This window comes from Pteropus alecto, unplaced genomic scaffold (assembly GCF_000325575.1).
Source record: "Pteropus alecto unplaced genomic scaffold, ASM32557v1 scaffold484, whole genome shotgun sequence".
Lineage (NCBI taxonomy): Eukaryota > Metazoa > Chordata > Mammalia > Chiroptera > Pteropodidae > Pteropus > Pteropus alecto.
Window position 1 is genome coordinate 1,233,694 of NW_006435778.1, and position 14,029 is coordinate 1,247,722.

General features: G+C 51.4%; 1 protein-coding gene across 1 annotated transcript in view; it reads left to right on the forward strand.

The window, feature by feature from the left end:
- RNF220 (ring finger protein 220) overlaps positions 1–14,029 on the forward strand; it is a 206,795-nt gene that overhangs the window by 186,665 nt on the left and 6,101 nt on the right. The window contains exons 6-11 of the mRNA XM_015588955.2: positions 2,015–2,058; positions 2,499–2,631; positions 11,075–11,171; positions 11,358–11,444; positions 11,584–11,639; positions 11,773–11,851. Of these exons, the coding sequence (XP_015444441.1) occupies positions 2,015–2,058; positions 2,499–2,631; positions 11,075–11,171; positions 11,358–11,444; positions 11,584–11,639; positions 11,773–11,851 (496 nt within the window). The remainder of the gene's footprint in view (positions 1–2,014; positions 2,059–2,498; positions 2,632–11,074; positions 11,172–11,357; positions 11,445–11,583; positions 11,640–11,772; positions 11,852–14,029) is intronic.

Sequence of the window (14,029 nt, forward strand, 5' to 3'; positions counted from 1 at the left end):
TTTGGTGAGAAAAATAACCAAACCTGCCTTGTTTGAGGATTTCCAGGCCATGCTTAATCCATCAATCAGGGTGCTTTCCTGGGACTACACAGCATCTTCTGGCCTGGGCAAGGAGAGCACCCAGTATTCTGCCCTCTTTGGCAATTCTGTGAGATTTGTTTCTTTATTCAGTCATCAAACTGTCTGTCATAGTCCCCTTACCAGAGAGGCACTCCCTTGGCTCTAGACAGGATAGGTCAGGAATCTTTGTATTCACACACTGCTTCATACAGGCTTCTAGCACTCTCAAGGTCCCTTGCTCAATGCCTTTTTGATATCTAGCATTCCTTCTCCAGCCCAGCCTTGGCTCTAGAGGGTCAAGGTGGTTCGAACCTGAGATTCTAAGAGTTAGGGCAATCAAGACAAAAGAAGCTAGATCTTCATTCACAAAATCAGGGGACACCAGAACATAATCACATCTCTTACAGCGAGAGCACAGGAAATTAAAGAGATGGGCCAGGCTACAGACCAAGGTTTCTCAAACTCCATGCTCAGTCCCGATGGGATAGTGGCTTTCCTATCTATTTGAATCTGTTGAGGGCTACTCTATTTTGGAGTTGGAGTAGCTCCCTGCCTCAGGTCCTCAACAGGGAGAAGCTGGGACCCCAAGTGCATATTCTTGTTGCCTTAACACACTCACAAGATCAATCTTTGTTGATGTTTATCAGTCAAGGAGACTCTTAGGACAGGAGAGCATTCTAGGTTATGGAATCAGACCTGGCTTCCTTTCCTGCCTTTGCCACATTTTAGCTGCTTGAACAAGTGCCTTGATCTCTCTGAGCTTTGAGTTTTTTCATCTGTTAAAATAGATAATGCAACCTAGCTTCAGGATATAGAATTAAATGAGCTGCCGTGTATAAGTTATTTGACTTTGAGCCTAACACAAAGCTATAAATTATAATGTATCAGTTCTTACCTATGTTACCTCTCATTTGTGTCCCCCTCCCTAAACTGCATTCATGATCTTCCCACCAGGGTCAGTGTCTATGAGGAAGTTCTTCCTGGCCCTGCAATGGGGAACTTTTCCCTCCTTGGCTGCCTCCTTCCAAACCCATTCATCTAATCTCAGAGTAGCTACCTCTGCTTCTGCTGTTGCATTCAGGGAGGGGTTAGAGGGAAGAGTCCCTTGTTTTGACCCCTTCCTGCTTCAGTGACAGGAGGGCTGCAGAGAGGGATTAGTGAGCTAATTAGAAATGATTGCATCTCTCAGCATTAATTAGCAGTGTTGTGGGCTTGCAGTGTGCACTTTGGAATTGAGCCCCCTGTGGGACAGCATGGCAGGCAGCCCTCTGCCTTGGGGGCCTGACAGTCCCTCTGCACTGATTAGAAATGATAGAACAGGTTTGGGTAGTCACAATAAGGGTTGCCCTCTCAAGGTACTCTGGGCTTTCTGACTCAGACCCTCTATGTCTTTATCACTGGGCCTTGGTCGCCTCTTCCATAAAATGGGAACAATGAACGTGAGAGAAATTCTTCTTGGGTTGATTCTAGGTAGGACACTAAGGGCTCTTGGCCTAAAAACAAAAGGGGTTTTAGCTGATAAGTGAACAACAGGCCGCATCAGTCCCCTGGAGGGACCTTGGATTCTAGCCAAGAGATGTTTTCTAAAGTTGTATTTCTTGACCCCAAAAGAGCCCATGATCTTGATCTTCTAGGAAGATACCAAGCAACAATGGAGTGTCTTTGCTCATTGGACTCCTTGAGTACTGCAGGTAGGGAGGTATGCATTAAGCTTGAGCCAGCTCTGGCCACAGCATAGACACTTTGCTGGCCTAGCTCTAATCTCTCCAGGTGCTCTTGGCAAGGCCCAGTCCCCAAAGGAGCAGAAGGTGCTGCATAATGAGGGCCAGATCAGTCACTGAACAAAAGGGCTAATGGCTGGCAGGAGGTCAGGATGTGTCAACTCCACTGGGACCCTGGGAACTACAGTGACCGTCTGCCTGTTCTGTGCTTTGTTTTCGGTTTCTCCATACAGCTCGGATTGGGAAAATGAAACGGAGGAAGCAAGATGAAGGGCAGGTATGTCCCCTGTGCAACCGCCCCCTGGCAGGATCGGAGCAGGAGATGAGTAGGCATGTGGAGCATTGCCTTTCTAAGGTAGAGGGGCCATCACCACCTACCTCTTCTCCCCTCCCCCTTTCCCTTCACACTAGCTGCTGACTGCCCCCAGATCTATGGGCTGTTGGGGTCTCTGTGTGGTCTCAGCAGCTTCTTCCTCTTTGTTCTTTGCTTTTTTCCTTTGCTTTCACTCTCCCACTCCTCCCCTGGGGCTCCAGTGGAAAATCATTGGGAAGAGGCCCAGGTCCTTGACCACTAGATTGGCTTACTTCACAGGAGGCCTGGAGCTGGGGGCCCATCTGGCATACCGCAGCTGGGGGGCCAGGGCTGTGCCTTCCTTGCAGGCCTTGGACAGGTAGGAATGGCCTGGGACTCGCATGATCCTGCTCTACTCTTCACAGAGGGAAGGCTCCTGCATGGCTGAGGATGATGCCGTGGACATCGAGCATGAGAACAGCAACCGCTTTGAGGAGTATGAGTGGTGCGGGCAGAAGCGGATACGGGCCACCACTCTCCTGGAAGGTGGTTTCCGAGGTACAAGCAGCGACACATAGGCAGTGGCACTCTGGAGGTCAGGCCTTTGCTGGGTATTCATCAGTTGGGAGCCAAGAGGCCAGGGTTGGTGGCTGGTCGTGTGTTCCACCATGTGAGAACTGCTGCTGGTGGGGCTCCTTTGTGACCATGCTGCCTGCCTGTGATGTGCATATTAAAATAGACATATTTGGGTGGGGAAATGGAATTGTGAGGCTGCAAGCTAGGAGTGACGAGGGGGGCTCTCAGCCTCGGGTGATGCATTGAAGGTGACAGGCAAGCCGTGTTAGCACCTGCATAAAATATTAAAGGGACGGTTATGCATTTATCACTCCATCCCTCTTAAGGCTGATAAATGAGAATCCAGCAACCTGCTGTACACCTCCAGCACTGGGGGCCCTGAGGGCTTCCAGGCAAACACATTGGATTTTCTTCTTCCTCCTCCTTCTCCTCCTCCTCTTCTTCCTCCTCTTCCTCCTCCTCTTCCTCCTCTTCCTCCTCTTCCTCCTCTTCCTCCTCTTCCTCCTCTTCCTCCTCTTCCTCCTCTTCCTCCTCTTCCTCCTCTTCCTCCTCTTCCTCCTCTTCCTCCTCTTCCTCCTCTTCCTCCTCTTCCTCCTCTTCCTCCTCTTCCTCCTCTTCCTCCTCTTCCTCCTCTTCCTCCTCTTCCTCCTCTTCCTCCTCTTCCTCCTCTTCCTCCTCTTCCTCCTCTTCCTCCTCTTCCTCCTCTTCCTCCTCTTCCTCCTCTTCCTCCTCTTCCTCCTCTTCCTCCTCTTCCTCCTCTTCCTCCTCTTCCTCCTCTTCCTCCTCTTCCTCCTCTTCCTCCTCTTCCTCCTCTTCCTCCTCTTCCTCCTCTTCCTCCTCTTCCTCCTCTTCCTCCTCTTCCTCCTCCTCCTCCTCCACCTCCCCCGACCCATGTCAGAAAAATCAGTTACAGAGGAAAGGGTGAGTTATGGCAAAATTTGACCTCCCATGAGCTTCGTTGGTGAATCTAATTTTAGCTCTGATCCCATCCTCCCTGGGCGCCCTCTGCCCTGAAGCAAGAGGGACCTGGGCCCATCTGCTCCCTGTTTCCCTCAGGCTCTCCCCAGTTGTTCCAGAGGGGTCTACAGGGCCCTGCCCAGCTCCAGTGCCATTCCAGCTCCTCAAAGGGATATGGCATGGCCCAGTGGAAGTCTCCCACCTGCAACACACCAGGTCAGACAGCAGACTGGTTGAGTGCCCAGGGTCAGTGTCCTCTTTTCAAACTCCCTTGCCTTGGCAGGGGAAGGGGGAGCTATCTGCCTCCTGGTCTCCAGCTCTTCTCTCTTCTGTGCGCAAGCACAGCTGGCACTGCAGCTTATGGTCATTAAGTGAGCCAATCTGCTTCCATCTGCCTCCAGTTCTCTGGGCATCACCCTTGGGAGAACAGCTATGTCTGGTCCCCAGGGAATCTCACAGCAGCTAGGAAGAGAGTCTCTGCCTCTTTGGGGTCCTGCCACTTGGTCTGGTGGTAAGGGGTGATCACAGTGCCGTCCAGTGCAGACTGGCTACACTAATAGGCTCCAAGCCCAGGTGGGGCATTATGCCACTAGGCTTCTCTCACATTTTCCAAGCGTTTGGGGACAAGCCAAAGTATAAATCAGGAAGGTTAATCAGACCAAACTGGTTCCCAAGCCTAAGCACTGAGCTGGGAAATGTTCACGTGCCATTTCACTCTGTTTCTGTCCTAAGTGTCTGAGGCCCTGGGAGAATGAGCAGCAAAGCCCAGGATCCCGTGAACTATACACACAGGTGTCTGGTGGCAGCCTGTGCAGGGTCAGTTCCAGGATGTTGCTCTGGGTTCACTCTGTTGGCTGCTGCAGATATTCACACCTTCCATTGCTGTGGCAACTTCTTAGGTTTCTTGGCACACAACTGGATCTGATGGCTTCTGGGCACAGAAAGGGCTTAAGGGGGATAAAGCTACGTAGGGCCTGCTGATTTGACAAAGTATTTCCCCTGCACTAGGATGCACTTGCAGAGCTGGTGCGAGGGGCTCTTAGGCCTTGGGCGGGTGTCAGTTTTCCCAGAGTGTTTACACTGTGAGGTTGTTCTTTCAAGAATTCCTAAGGAGAGTTCAAAGGGGGCTTTTCTTTGAGCGATTTGGAAGCGAGAATGAGAGTGAGACTTGAAGAGGGAACAGGGGCCGGAGGTGCCTTTATCTGCAGAGAATTGCTCCAGCTTTCCTGATAGAAGCTGCTGCCGCCTCTTAAACAGCTTAGTGCAGTCAAAAGACAGGCAGACTTGAAAGGCTGTTTTACAGCAAGATCAGCAGGGGCCACGAGGCAGAGAGCGGGGCGCAGTGGAGCGGAGGAGGCTGAGGCTTCTCAGTGGAGGGGGAAGCTATCAAAGGAAGCTCTGGCTGATCCAGACTGCTTCTGTCACCGAAACTTTGTCTGCAGAAGCTGGCCATCTGTCAGTCTACTCTTTCTGGCCTGGACCAATAGTCTCAAACTCTTGGGGGGTTGGGTGTGGCCCCGCCAGGCGGGCTGGTGTCAGTGCAGCGCATTGATCGCCCGCCGGGCGGGCTGGGCCGCAAGCCGGGCAGCGCGTGCTTAATGTGATTGAAAGGCAGTTAAAATGGCGGTGACCTTTTCAGGAGGAATTAGATTGCCTGCCAAGACCGGTTAGAGGGAGTGATAACGCTGGCTGAAGAAGCTGCCCAGCCGACTTCAGAGAGAGGGAGCAGAGGCAGGATGAGCAGGCGAGCGGTGAGGCCCATTTAAGCTGCTCTGTGCGTGCTGACAGAACAGAGATTGCTGTCCTTGTTAGATATGAAAGAATTGAAGAATTGCAGATAAGGTCCTATATCCGATCATCCCCTACCCCGCTCCCAGACCAGGGCCCCTTCGTCATCTTCAGTAAAGCTTCATACCAGGCCCACTGGGAGCTGGTCTGATGGATCAAATCAGTTCCTTGGAATATAATCAGCTATGGAGCCAGTGGACAAGCAGGAGTTTTGGTGACGACACTTGACTGAGGGGAGCAGGCCTTAGAGATGGGACTTATGGTTACTGACAGTGAGGCCCAGATAGCTCAGGCCTGGGAGTATTAGGAATTGGTATTTTAGGAAAAAATGAAGGACCAGACATAACAGGTAAGCACCAAGATAGGTCCAGCTGGAAATAGATCTTTAAGAGACTAAGGGAAATAGGTAAAGAATGCAAAAAAGTAAATTAGAAGAAACTTTCAGTCTAGGAAACACTCTGGCCCTCTCAGTTCTGGGAGAGATTGTGGGCTGTCCCCTCAGAACCTTAAGTTTGCTAACCTGCTACTGCTGTTTCTCCCCACCCAGAGGTATAATTGCCTCAAGGGCAGCACACATTGCCTAGTGCTTCACCAGCATTCCCTTAAAAGAACTCAGCGGTTACGAGAAAAAAGATACTTTTGGGGGGCAACATGCCTGCCCTGGGCAGAGCAAGAATGTCTCTAGGCTAGAGCAGCAGGCCACAGGAAAAACCTAATTATACAGCCCTTGGAGATAAACCTACTCCCACATATAGTCAAAGGAGGTATGTGACGAATGAGCCACAGCTTTCCTCATTTCCTGTTTCTCCAGGTCCTGGGTCCTGGAGAAGAGACTTAAGGTAGTGAGCTTTGTTCCCTCCCCTGTATTGGTTGCCAGTGAAAGTTCAACCAGCTGGATTTGAGGAGCCTGAAGCTCATCATATCTGAAATGGACAGACTGGAGAGAGGACATGGGAATGGTTGGTTTCAGATAAGGTGACAGGGATGTGGTGGACACATGAGTGGTGAGATGGAGGAATTTCCCAGGAAGCTGCATAAGAAACGGAAGGTGCTGCAACTATATCTTTGAACCTGAAGGGAAATGGGTTGCTAGAATCCTGGATTAAGCCCCTTTGAATCAAACAGGTAGAGGGGAGGGAGAGGGAAGGTACTAAGAGAATCGGCTGTGCAGGGCCTCTGCCCTGCCCAGATCCTGGCCTAGGGATTACATCTTTTTCAAGTTTCTGTCTTAGATTTAGGCTGGTTCCAAGTAGCTGAATGAGGCATCATGAAGAGGACAGGCAGGGCAGCTCAGGCATGGATCTTTGAATTGGCTGTAGTGAGAAGAAACTTAAGCACCAGATTATGAGTCAAGGGGGTGAGAGATATTGTGAGTCTAAGGGCACAGTGAAACAGGCCTTGCCCCAGCTATTGCCTCCTTTGGCATGTTGGTTCCCAAAAGATGGGATCCCTAGGTGCTAAAAATATCCCCCGGCAGAGCCCTGCTGCTTGATTCAGTCAGTAACAAGTGTTGGAACAGCCAGCTGCTGGAGGCAGTCTTGGATTGGAGGGCGTTAGGGCTGCTGCCTTTAGTTATAACTGTTGCCTGGTGGGAGCGGTTGGAGAGGTGGCAAGGAGCAGGGCACCTTCTGTCCCCTGTGGTGACTGACGGGATTTAATCGCCTTTTGGAACACAATTGTTAAGCTGGGACAGGAGTGCAGGCAGGAGCAAGTATCAATGGTTTTAAACGGCGTCTGTCTCTCTATGCGTCTCTCCTGACGTGAGGCAGTGAAACGCGTTATCGAGGAGGCCCGGAAAGTGGCTAAGTGCGTTTGACACACGCCAACTCCCTGCCTCCACACTGGATAATTGCATTGTCAACTGTTCAGCGAGGTGGCAGGTGACACTGCAGGCCGATTGATTGTCCCGCATCGCAGCTCCCCAGACTGTCAGCTCCCCAATCGATGGCGTTTACACAAGACACCGTAACTGCATCTGTAACTAATTCCAGTGTAAAACTCTCCGGAAGCTGCTGCCCCTGACCCCCCTTCCTTTTGGAGAGCACAGTCCTCTGGAGGGCCCCAAGACTTTCCTTTCTCCCTAGGCTCTGGTTTTGTTGGGAGCAGTAGGTGAGGAAATCAATGGCTCTTTTTTTTGTGGTTTCAGGTTCCAGGACGTTACAGTCCCCAGTAAACGTGCATCTCCAGTTTCTCAATCGATTATCTGATCAATTGATTAAATTAACAGTGATTTTTTTTTTTTTTTTTTTTTCTTCTCAATGACCCAGGAAGAAATGAGTTTATGGGAGGGGGGTCGTTTTTATAAAATTTAGACTTGTTTATCATTTCTGCACTTAACCCCCTCCCTCTCTATTGCTAAGTGTACACTTGGAAGGGATTTTTCACTGCCCACCCTCCAAGGACTCGGACCCACTCTGCTGAGCATCACTGACCTCCAGGCTTAGTTTGCCTGTTGGCAACAGCCCAGCCCTTTGTGCCACTTTAAGGTGGAGCCAAGTCATGACAACAGGGCCTCCTTGATGACTAAAGGGTACTCTGGGTCATCTTGGAGGTCCTCAGGGCTGAGTCCATTCCCTGGATAGAAGCAGCAGCAGCAGGAGTGGCAGCTTGCCTGTTATCCCCAGATCTGTACAAAACAGGAGCCAAAGGCTTGGAAAGGAATTCTCTGTGCCATCTCGCCTCTGAGTACTGGCTTGGGATGTTCCAGCAGCTGAGAACATAAAACGACTGTGGAGCCTTCCTCTCAAAGCAGGAGGGGGGGCGAGCTGGCTGGGGCTCTGTCTGCATAAAATGGCTTTATTGCCGTTTCTTTTTATTATGATTCTGCCAGAAGTCAGCAAGTGACATTTCATTAAGAAAATAAAGTTTAATGTGCTGGGAAGGAGGTTGGAGCAGGCTGGGGCAGCACAAGAGTGAAATTGGCAGCGGCAGCCTGTTCTGAACACCTGTGGGGGTGGGGAGAGGTTCCCAACATCTGTCTCCACTGGGGTTTGGGGTCAGGGTCAGAGTAAACTCCTCAGACCAGAGACAGAGCAGCCTTTTCCTTGGCAAACAAGATATGTTGTGCTTTCTATCTTGCCTGATGGGTCAGAGGAGCAGAAGCCCAGCTGGAGCCTGGGAGCTGGTAGAGAAGATTGTGTCCTGAGAGGTTTCTCAAAGACACCAACTAATCAGGTCTTGGCCTTCCCTCTAGCACAGGGCTCCCAGGATCTAGTAGAATTGCATTTAGCCATTAGTGCTTAGGTATATGGTATGGTACCTGTCATGGGTCTGGCCAGCTCTGCTGGAAGTGGCACGCATATAGAAATACCTGGAGAATTCTCACCCATACTCAGCACCTTGAGGGTAGGGATCAGATCCCTCAAGTGCCAAGCCAGGCAGAGGATAAACTCTAAAGGTTGAAAGAATATCGTTGAGGCGGTAGTTCATTCAGGAAGTATTTATAGAGCAACTGCTGTGTAGGCACTATGAGTTACTAGAAGGCATGGTTGAACCAACCAGACTTGGCAGAATGAGCAGACATTTGATTAGTAGACCAGGAGGGACAAGATTCTAGATAGAGACAGCAGGAGGTAAGAAGGCATGGGAGCAAGAAAAAACGTAGAATTTCAGAAACCATGATAGCTGTGTTCCACTGGAGTATGAGTCGTTCTCAAGGCCTGGCAGGCAATAAGACTGCACAAGAAAGGATTTCAGGCCACAGGGCTGCTTTCAGTGTTGAGAAGCTGGGGCTTTGGGGTGCCCTGTTGTCTGAGTTTTGCCATGGGTTCTTTGATTTCCTTTTTGCCCACCCACAAGCAGGACTGGGCAGGGCCAGGCTGAGCTGAGGATGTGAGACTGACTGTTGAGCTGCCTGTACTTGGGGGAGGGGGGCTGGCAGGGCTCGGGGGGCACACGCTGTAAGTGAACCTGATAGCTACATTCTGATTGATGGCAGAGTTTGTCTCCCAAACTGTCAGAGGGTTTATAGAGGTGCCACTCACTCACAAGGCGGGAATTGCTTGTCAGGACACCTGGCCATGAATAGGAGACAGAGCTGTTACTTGGTGTTTTCTCAGCTTAATGGCCCCATTGCTGACCTGCCTGCTGCCTTGAGTTTGTTGGTGCTTCGGTGTGGAGGGCAAATGAGGACTGTCAGGGAAAGGTGGAGCCTAGGCAGTGCCTAACCTCTCTTCCCCCAGTGCAGCTTACTCTGGAATGGGTTGAACCTTCGTGAGACCAGAGACAGGAGGTATAGAAGGAAGAAAAAGGATCAAGAAGAAAATACTTTTGAAATGAACTTAAAAGATGGAGAATATTCCAAATGGAGTGAATAGTATGAGCAAAGGGCTTAAGAGCAAGACTTACAGAGTTAGGTTTAAGGTGCAGTAAGTAGTCTGTCCATATGCATAGGGCTTGTAAAGTGAAGTTAGGGGAAAAGAATGAAAGTAGAGAAGTGGATACATCCAGATCCTAACGGATCTGGCTGAGGAGATGGGCTAGATTGTGTATGCAGTGGGAAGTCATAATCAGTTTTGAAGCAGAAAAGAGAAGGGTCAGAACTATATGGTAGGCAAGCATGAAGAAAACAGACAGGTTTGAGGAACCATTACAAGACTGTTACCCTGAGGAGAGGGTCAAAGCCTGACAGTGGAAAGAAAAGACAAGAAATTTCTGAGATGATCAGGCAGAATTTTGAGCTACTTCCTCACCTCTTTAAGGATTTCCTTGCTGATTCCACTCACCACAGATGCCATCACTTTCATCTCTTTCTGCTCTGGCAGGGCTGCTGTGCTGGCTAGTGAGAAGTGGTCCGAGACCACTGGGAGAAGGCAGGGGCAGGGATGGAAGAGCAGCTTTGTGGCCCTTGGCCCTGGGCTTTCAAGAAGGGTGGGTAGACCACATGGCAAAGTAAGTTGGCATCCTGTAGCTTCAGCAGCTCTCCCTCCCCATTGGCCAAGAGTCTGCCTGTGGCTGGGCCAAATGCACCTTGGTGGGGTCACCCGCCTGCCTGGCACTGCCTCCAACCAGCCTGGTTGCCTTCATGGACTGCTTTGAGAAGCAGGTGTGCATGCCTAGTCTTTCTCATCTGTCCCTTCCTAATCCCTTTATAACTGCACTTGTCCAGGAATCTGGGCTGAGTGAGGTGGAGATGAATAATTAATGTCAGGCGCTTCAGACACCAAATATTTGAACAGCTGCCTGGTGTTTTTGCTGGCAAGGACCTGGCAGCCAAAATCACAGTGTTGGCTGGGGGGTCCTGCTGTATGGCTCTGACTGGACTTAGCCAGCCTGCTCTCCCCTCTGATGGACTTATCAGGCTGGACACAGGGAATGCTGAGGTCCTAGGTTGGGTGATCTGATAGACCTGAGTTTCTCTGTCCTCTTCTTGCTCTTCCTAAACTTGGAAGACAGGAAGACAGCAGGTCTAGACTGTCTCCTGAGGCCATGACATAGTGTTTGAGTGGACTAGTTTATGAGACCATTTGGAGCAGCAAGCGATAACAGAGAAGGATGAGGTATGCGGAGTGAAAGGGACTGAAATGTCAGTTAAGTGCACCTGAGTATTCTCTATATCCCAGGCCCAAGTTACTATCTGGGCCTATCTAGCCCAAAACTTGATTCCTACGTAGAGGCAACAGAAGGGGCACCCTTGACCTAGTTTTGTTGGCCCCCAGTCCTTACATCCTGCTTCCCACAGGCTCTGGTTTCGTCATGTGCAGCGGCAAAGAGAATCCGGACAGTGATGCTGACTTGGATGTGGATGGGGACGACACTCTGGAGTATGGGAAGCCACAGTATCCTTGAGGCACTGTGGGACAAGGTGGGGCTGGTTGGACAGGGCAAGGGAATAAGAAAAGTAGCTAGCACCTCTGGTACTCTCCCACATCACCACGGCAGGGTTAGTGTTTCTGTTTTGGCCAAGATTCAACTCTCACAGCCTACTACAAACTAGGATCCATTGTCCTTGACCACCATGCCAGATACACGGAGGCTGATGTCATCCCCTGTACAGGAGAGGAGCCTGGTGAAGCCAAGGAGAGAGAAGCACTCCGGGGCGCAGTCCTAAAGCAAGTGTGGGCACAGACTTTGGGGGGTGCCATAGAGGAGTGGGAAGCCCTGAGGCAGGGGTCAACCCAGTACTTACTCTCAGGGCTGTCCTACCTGCCTTCAGGGCTCACTTTGTTCTTTCTCCTTCCTTTCCTCTAGTGGTGGCCCTCCCAGCACACGCATCACACCTGAGTTCTCTAAATGGGCCAGTGACGGTAAGTCCTGACCCAGGTTAAGAGTAATGGGGGAGAGGGGACATCCTTGGGTGGTGGTGACTGACTCAGGCCCAGCCCCTCACCCATGCTGCCCAGTCTGGCCAGAGTATGAGTTGCCTCTCTATCCTAACAGAAATGCCATCTACCAGCAACGGGGAGAGCAGTAAGCAGGAGGCCATGCAGAAGACCTGCAAGAATAGTGACATCGAGAAGTGAGTGTTGGGCCAGGAGGGGGCCCCTGGGACAGCAGTTCAGTGGGAAAAGAGGGGCTACCAGGGCTCCCGGCCCTCCCTCAATCCTGCAGCCCTGGGCACACAGCCGGCAGTAGGGCCCAGCTGGTGCTAAACGTGACTCTGTGAATTGATCACTGGGCCACAGCCCTCGGAGCCTTGGCAGCGGGAGGAGCAGTCCGCCTGCCTGCCCGCTCGCCCGCCACGGCGGCCTACACCCGGGGAATGTGATGTATGGCCGCCCAGCCCAGCCGGCACACTTGATTCATCTCCAGTTTCTGTTTCTTAATCGGGAGCTAAATTGGTTTCATTTTTCTTGTCCCGGGTGGCGCTTGCAATGGGTTTTAGGCAGAAGCATTGGGTCTCATCACTTCTGGTTGGAATTTTTGTCCTGGGTTCTCTGGCAGGGAAAAAGGGGATCCTTTAGCACTTCATCCAGGGCTGGGAAGCCCCTGGCTTGGATCCCCAGGAGCTGCAAGGACTTGAAATCAGCTGGGTACCTTACTGCCTTTCCAGAAGCCCAAGCAAGGCCTGTTTTAGCCCCAGGAGGTGGCATCGTCCAGTTCTGGGTGCCTAGAGCTACTGCCGTTGGCCATTGCTTAACTCCCCACACCCACCCCAGCCCTCTACTGGAGGCTAGGTTGCCTAGGGTTAAAAGGCAGCCTCTTCATTCCAGGACCAGTGTTCCATCTTGCCTCCTGCCAGGAGAGTGGATTGCAGGCCGGTGCAGGGCCGGGTCGGTGGCCCAGGGTCACCTCCCATTTGTTTCCCTCCATTTTGTGTTGTCATAAATTCATTCCAGCCCGTTGTGGTTGATCAGTTTATCTCGGCCGGGGCTGCGAGTGCTGCTGGCATGATGTATGGGCCGCGGCGCAGGGCCCGGCTGCCCATGAATCACCGCAGCTGCTCCGTGTCAGCGCGGGAGCGGGCCGCATGGGTTTGGCGCAACCAGCTTGAGGGGGGAGGAATGACGTATGGATGTTTATTTAATAATTCTCTCCTACTCCAGCTGAGCGGGGCGGGCGGGGCCATAAGGGGCACCCACCCTCGTCTGGAGGGGCTGCTCATAAATCAGAAAGACAAGATCATTAATCAGGGATGGCGCCCAAGGGGGAGGTGGGGGCCAGAGCCAGTGGCCATCCATGAGGGTACACCCACCCAAGGCTGAGAGAAGTCAGGATTTCTGTCCCACCTGTGTGAGCACAGGCACCAGTAGGCACAGTGCTAGAACAAATTGGGGACGGGCTCATTCATATGCAGAGATCTCCATTAGGTCTGGGTCTGCCAAGATGGGGGCTCTTTAGCCCCTATGCCTTCTCTCTTTCTTGTACACAATATGGTTTCCCGCCCTAGATCTTTTTCACAGCCCAAGGAAGGAGTAAAGCAGGATGTCATGGCTTCTAGGGAATTCTCCACCCTACGTCCTGGAGGGGCTCAGGAATAGCTCACAGCCAACCTGGGTTGGGCTTGAGTATTTCACCAACACAAAGAGTAGAAGTCAGGTTTTGTGCTGAGCAAACCTAAGACAGGGTGGATTCTGGAGTTAGATGTGGCCTTGGAGCTTTTGGAGATGATTGAGAAATAGCTTCATTCTTTCCTGGTCCCATCTTTTTTGCCTTTCCAACTCTAGCTCATTCTCTGCTTTGGAGTTTGAGAATTAGTTTGCTACTCTGGAGTAGGCTGCCCCCAGCTCCAGGCCTTAGTTTCCCCATCTTTGAAATAACCACATAGAACCAGGCAAATGCCCAGCCTTGTCCTTGGAGAGGAAGGGAGCACAGCTACCCATCCTTGTCTCCTTGTCAGGAATTAATAGCAATTCAGATGGGGATGGCACATGTGGTATTGGGCAAAATGCCAGGGGAAGAGCCAGCTGTGCAGGTGCTTGTGGAAGGGAGGGGGTGGTGAGGGCTTTTAGAGCTAGAAAGTTGAATGGATTCTCCCAGGGAAGCAGTCAGAGCTGTTCTCAGCTTGCCTGGATAGAGGCAGGGCAGAGAGAATCATGGACCCATGGATTAATGGATCTAGAGCATCCCTAATAAACACAGCCATCAGGAAGTCACATGTTATTGCTAGTACCCTAAGAGAGGAAGGTTAGAGATTGAAGTTTGTTGCTACCCATGGAATGTTAACACCATCCCTCCTCCCCGCCCGCAGCCCCAC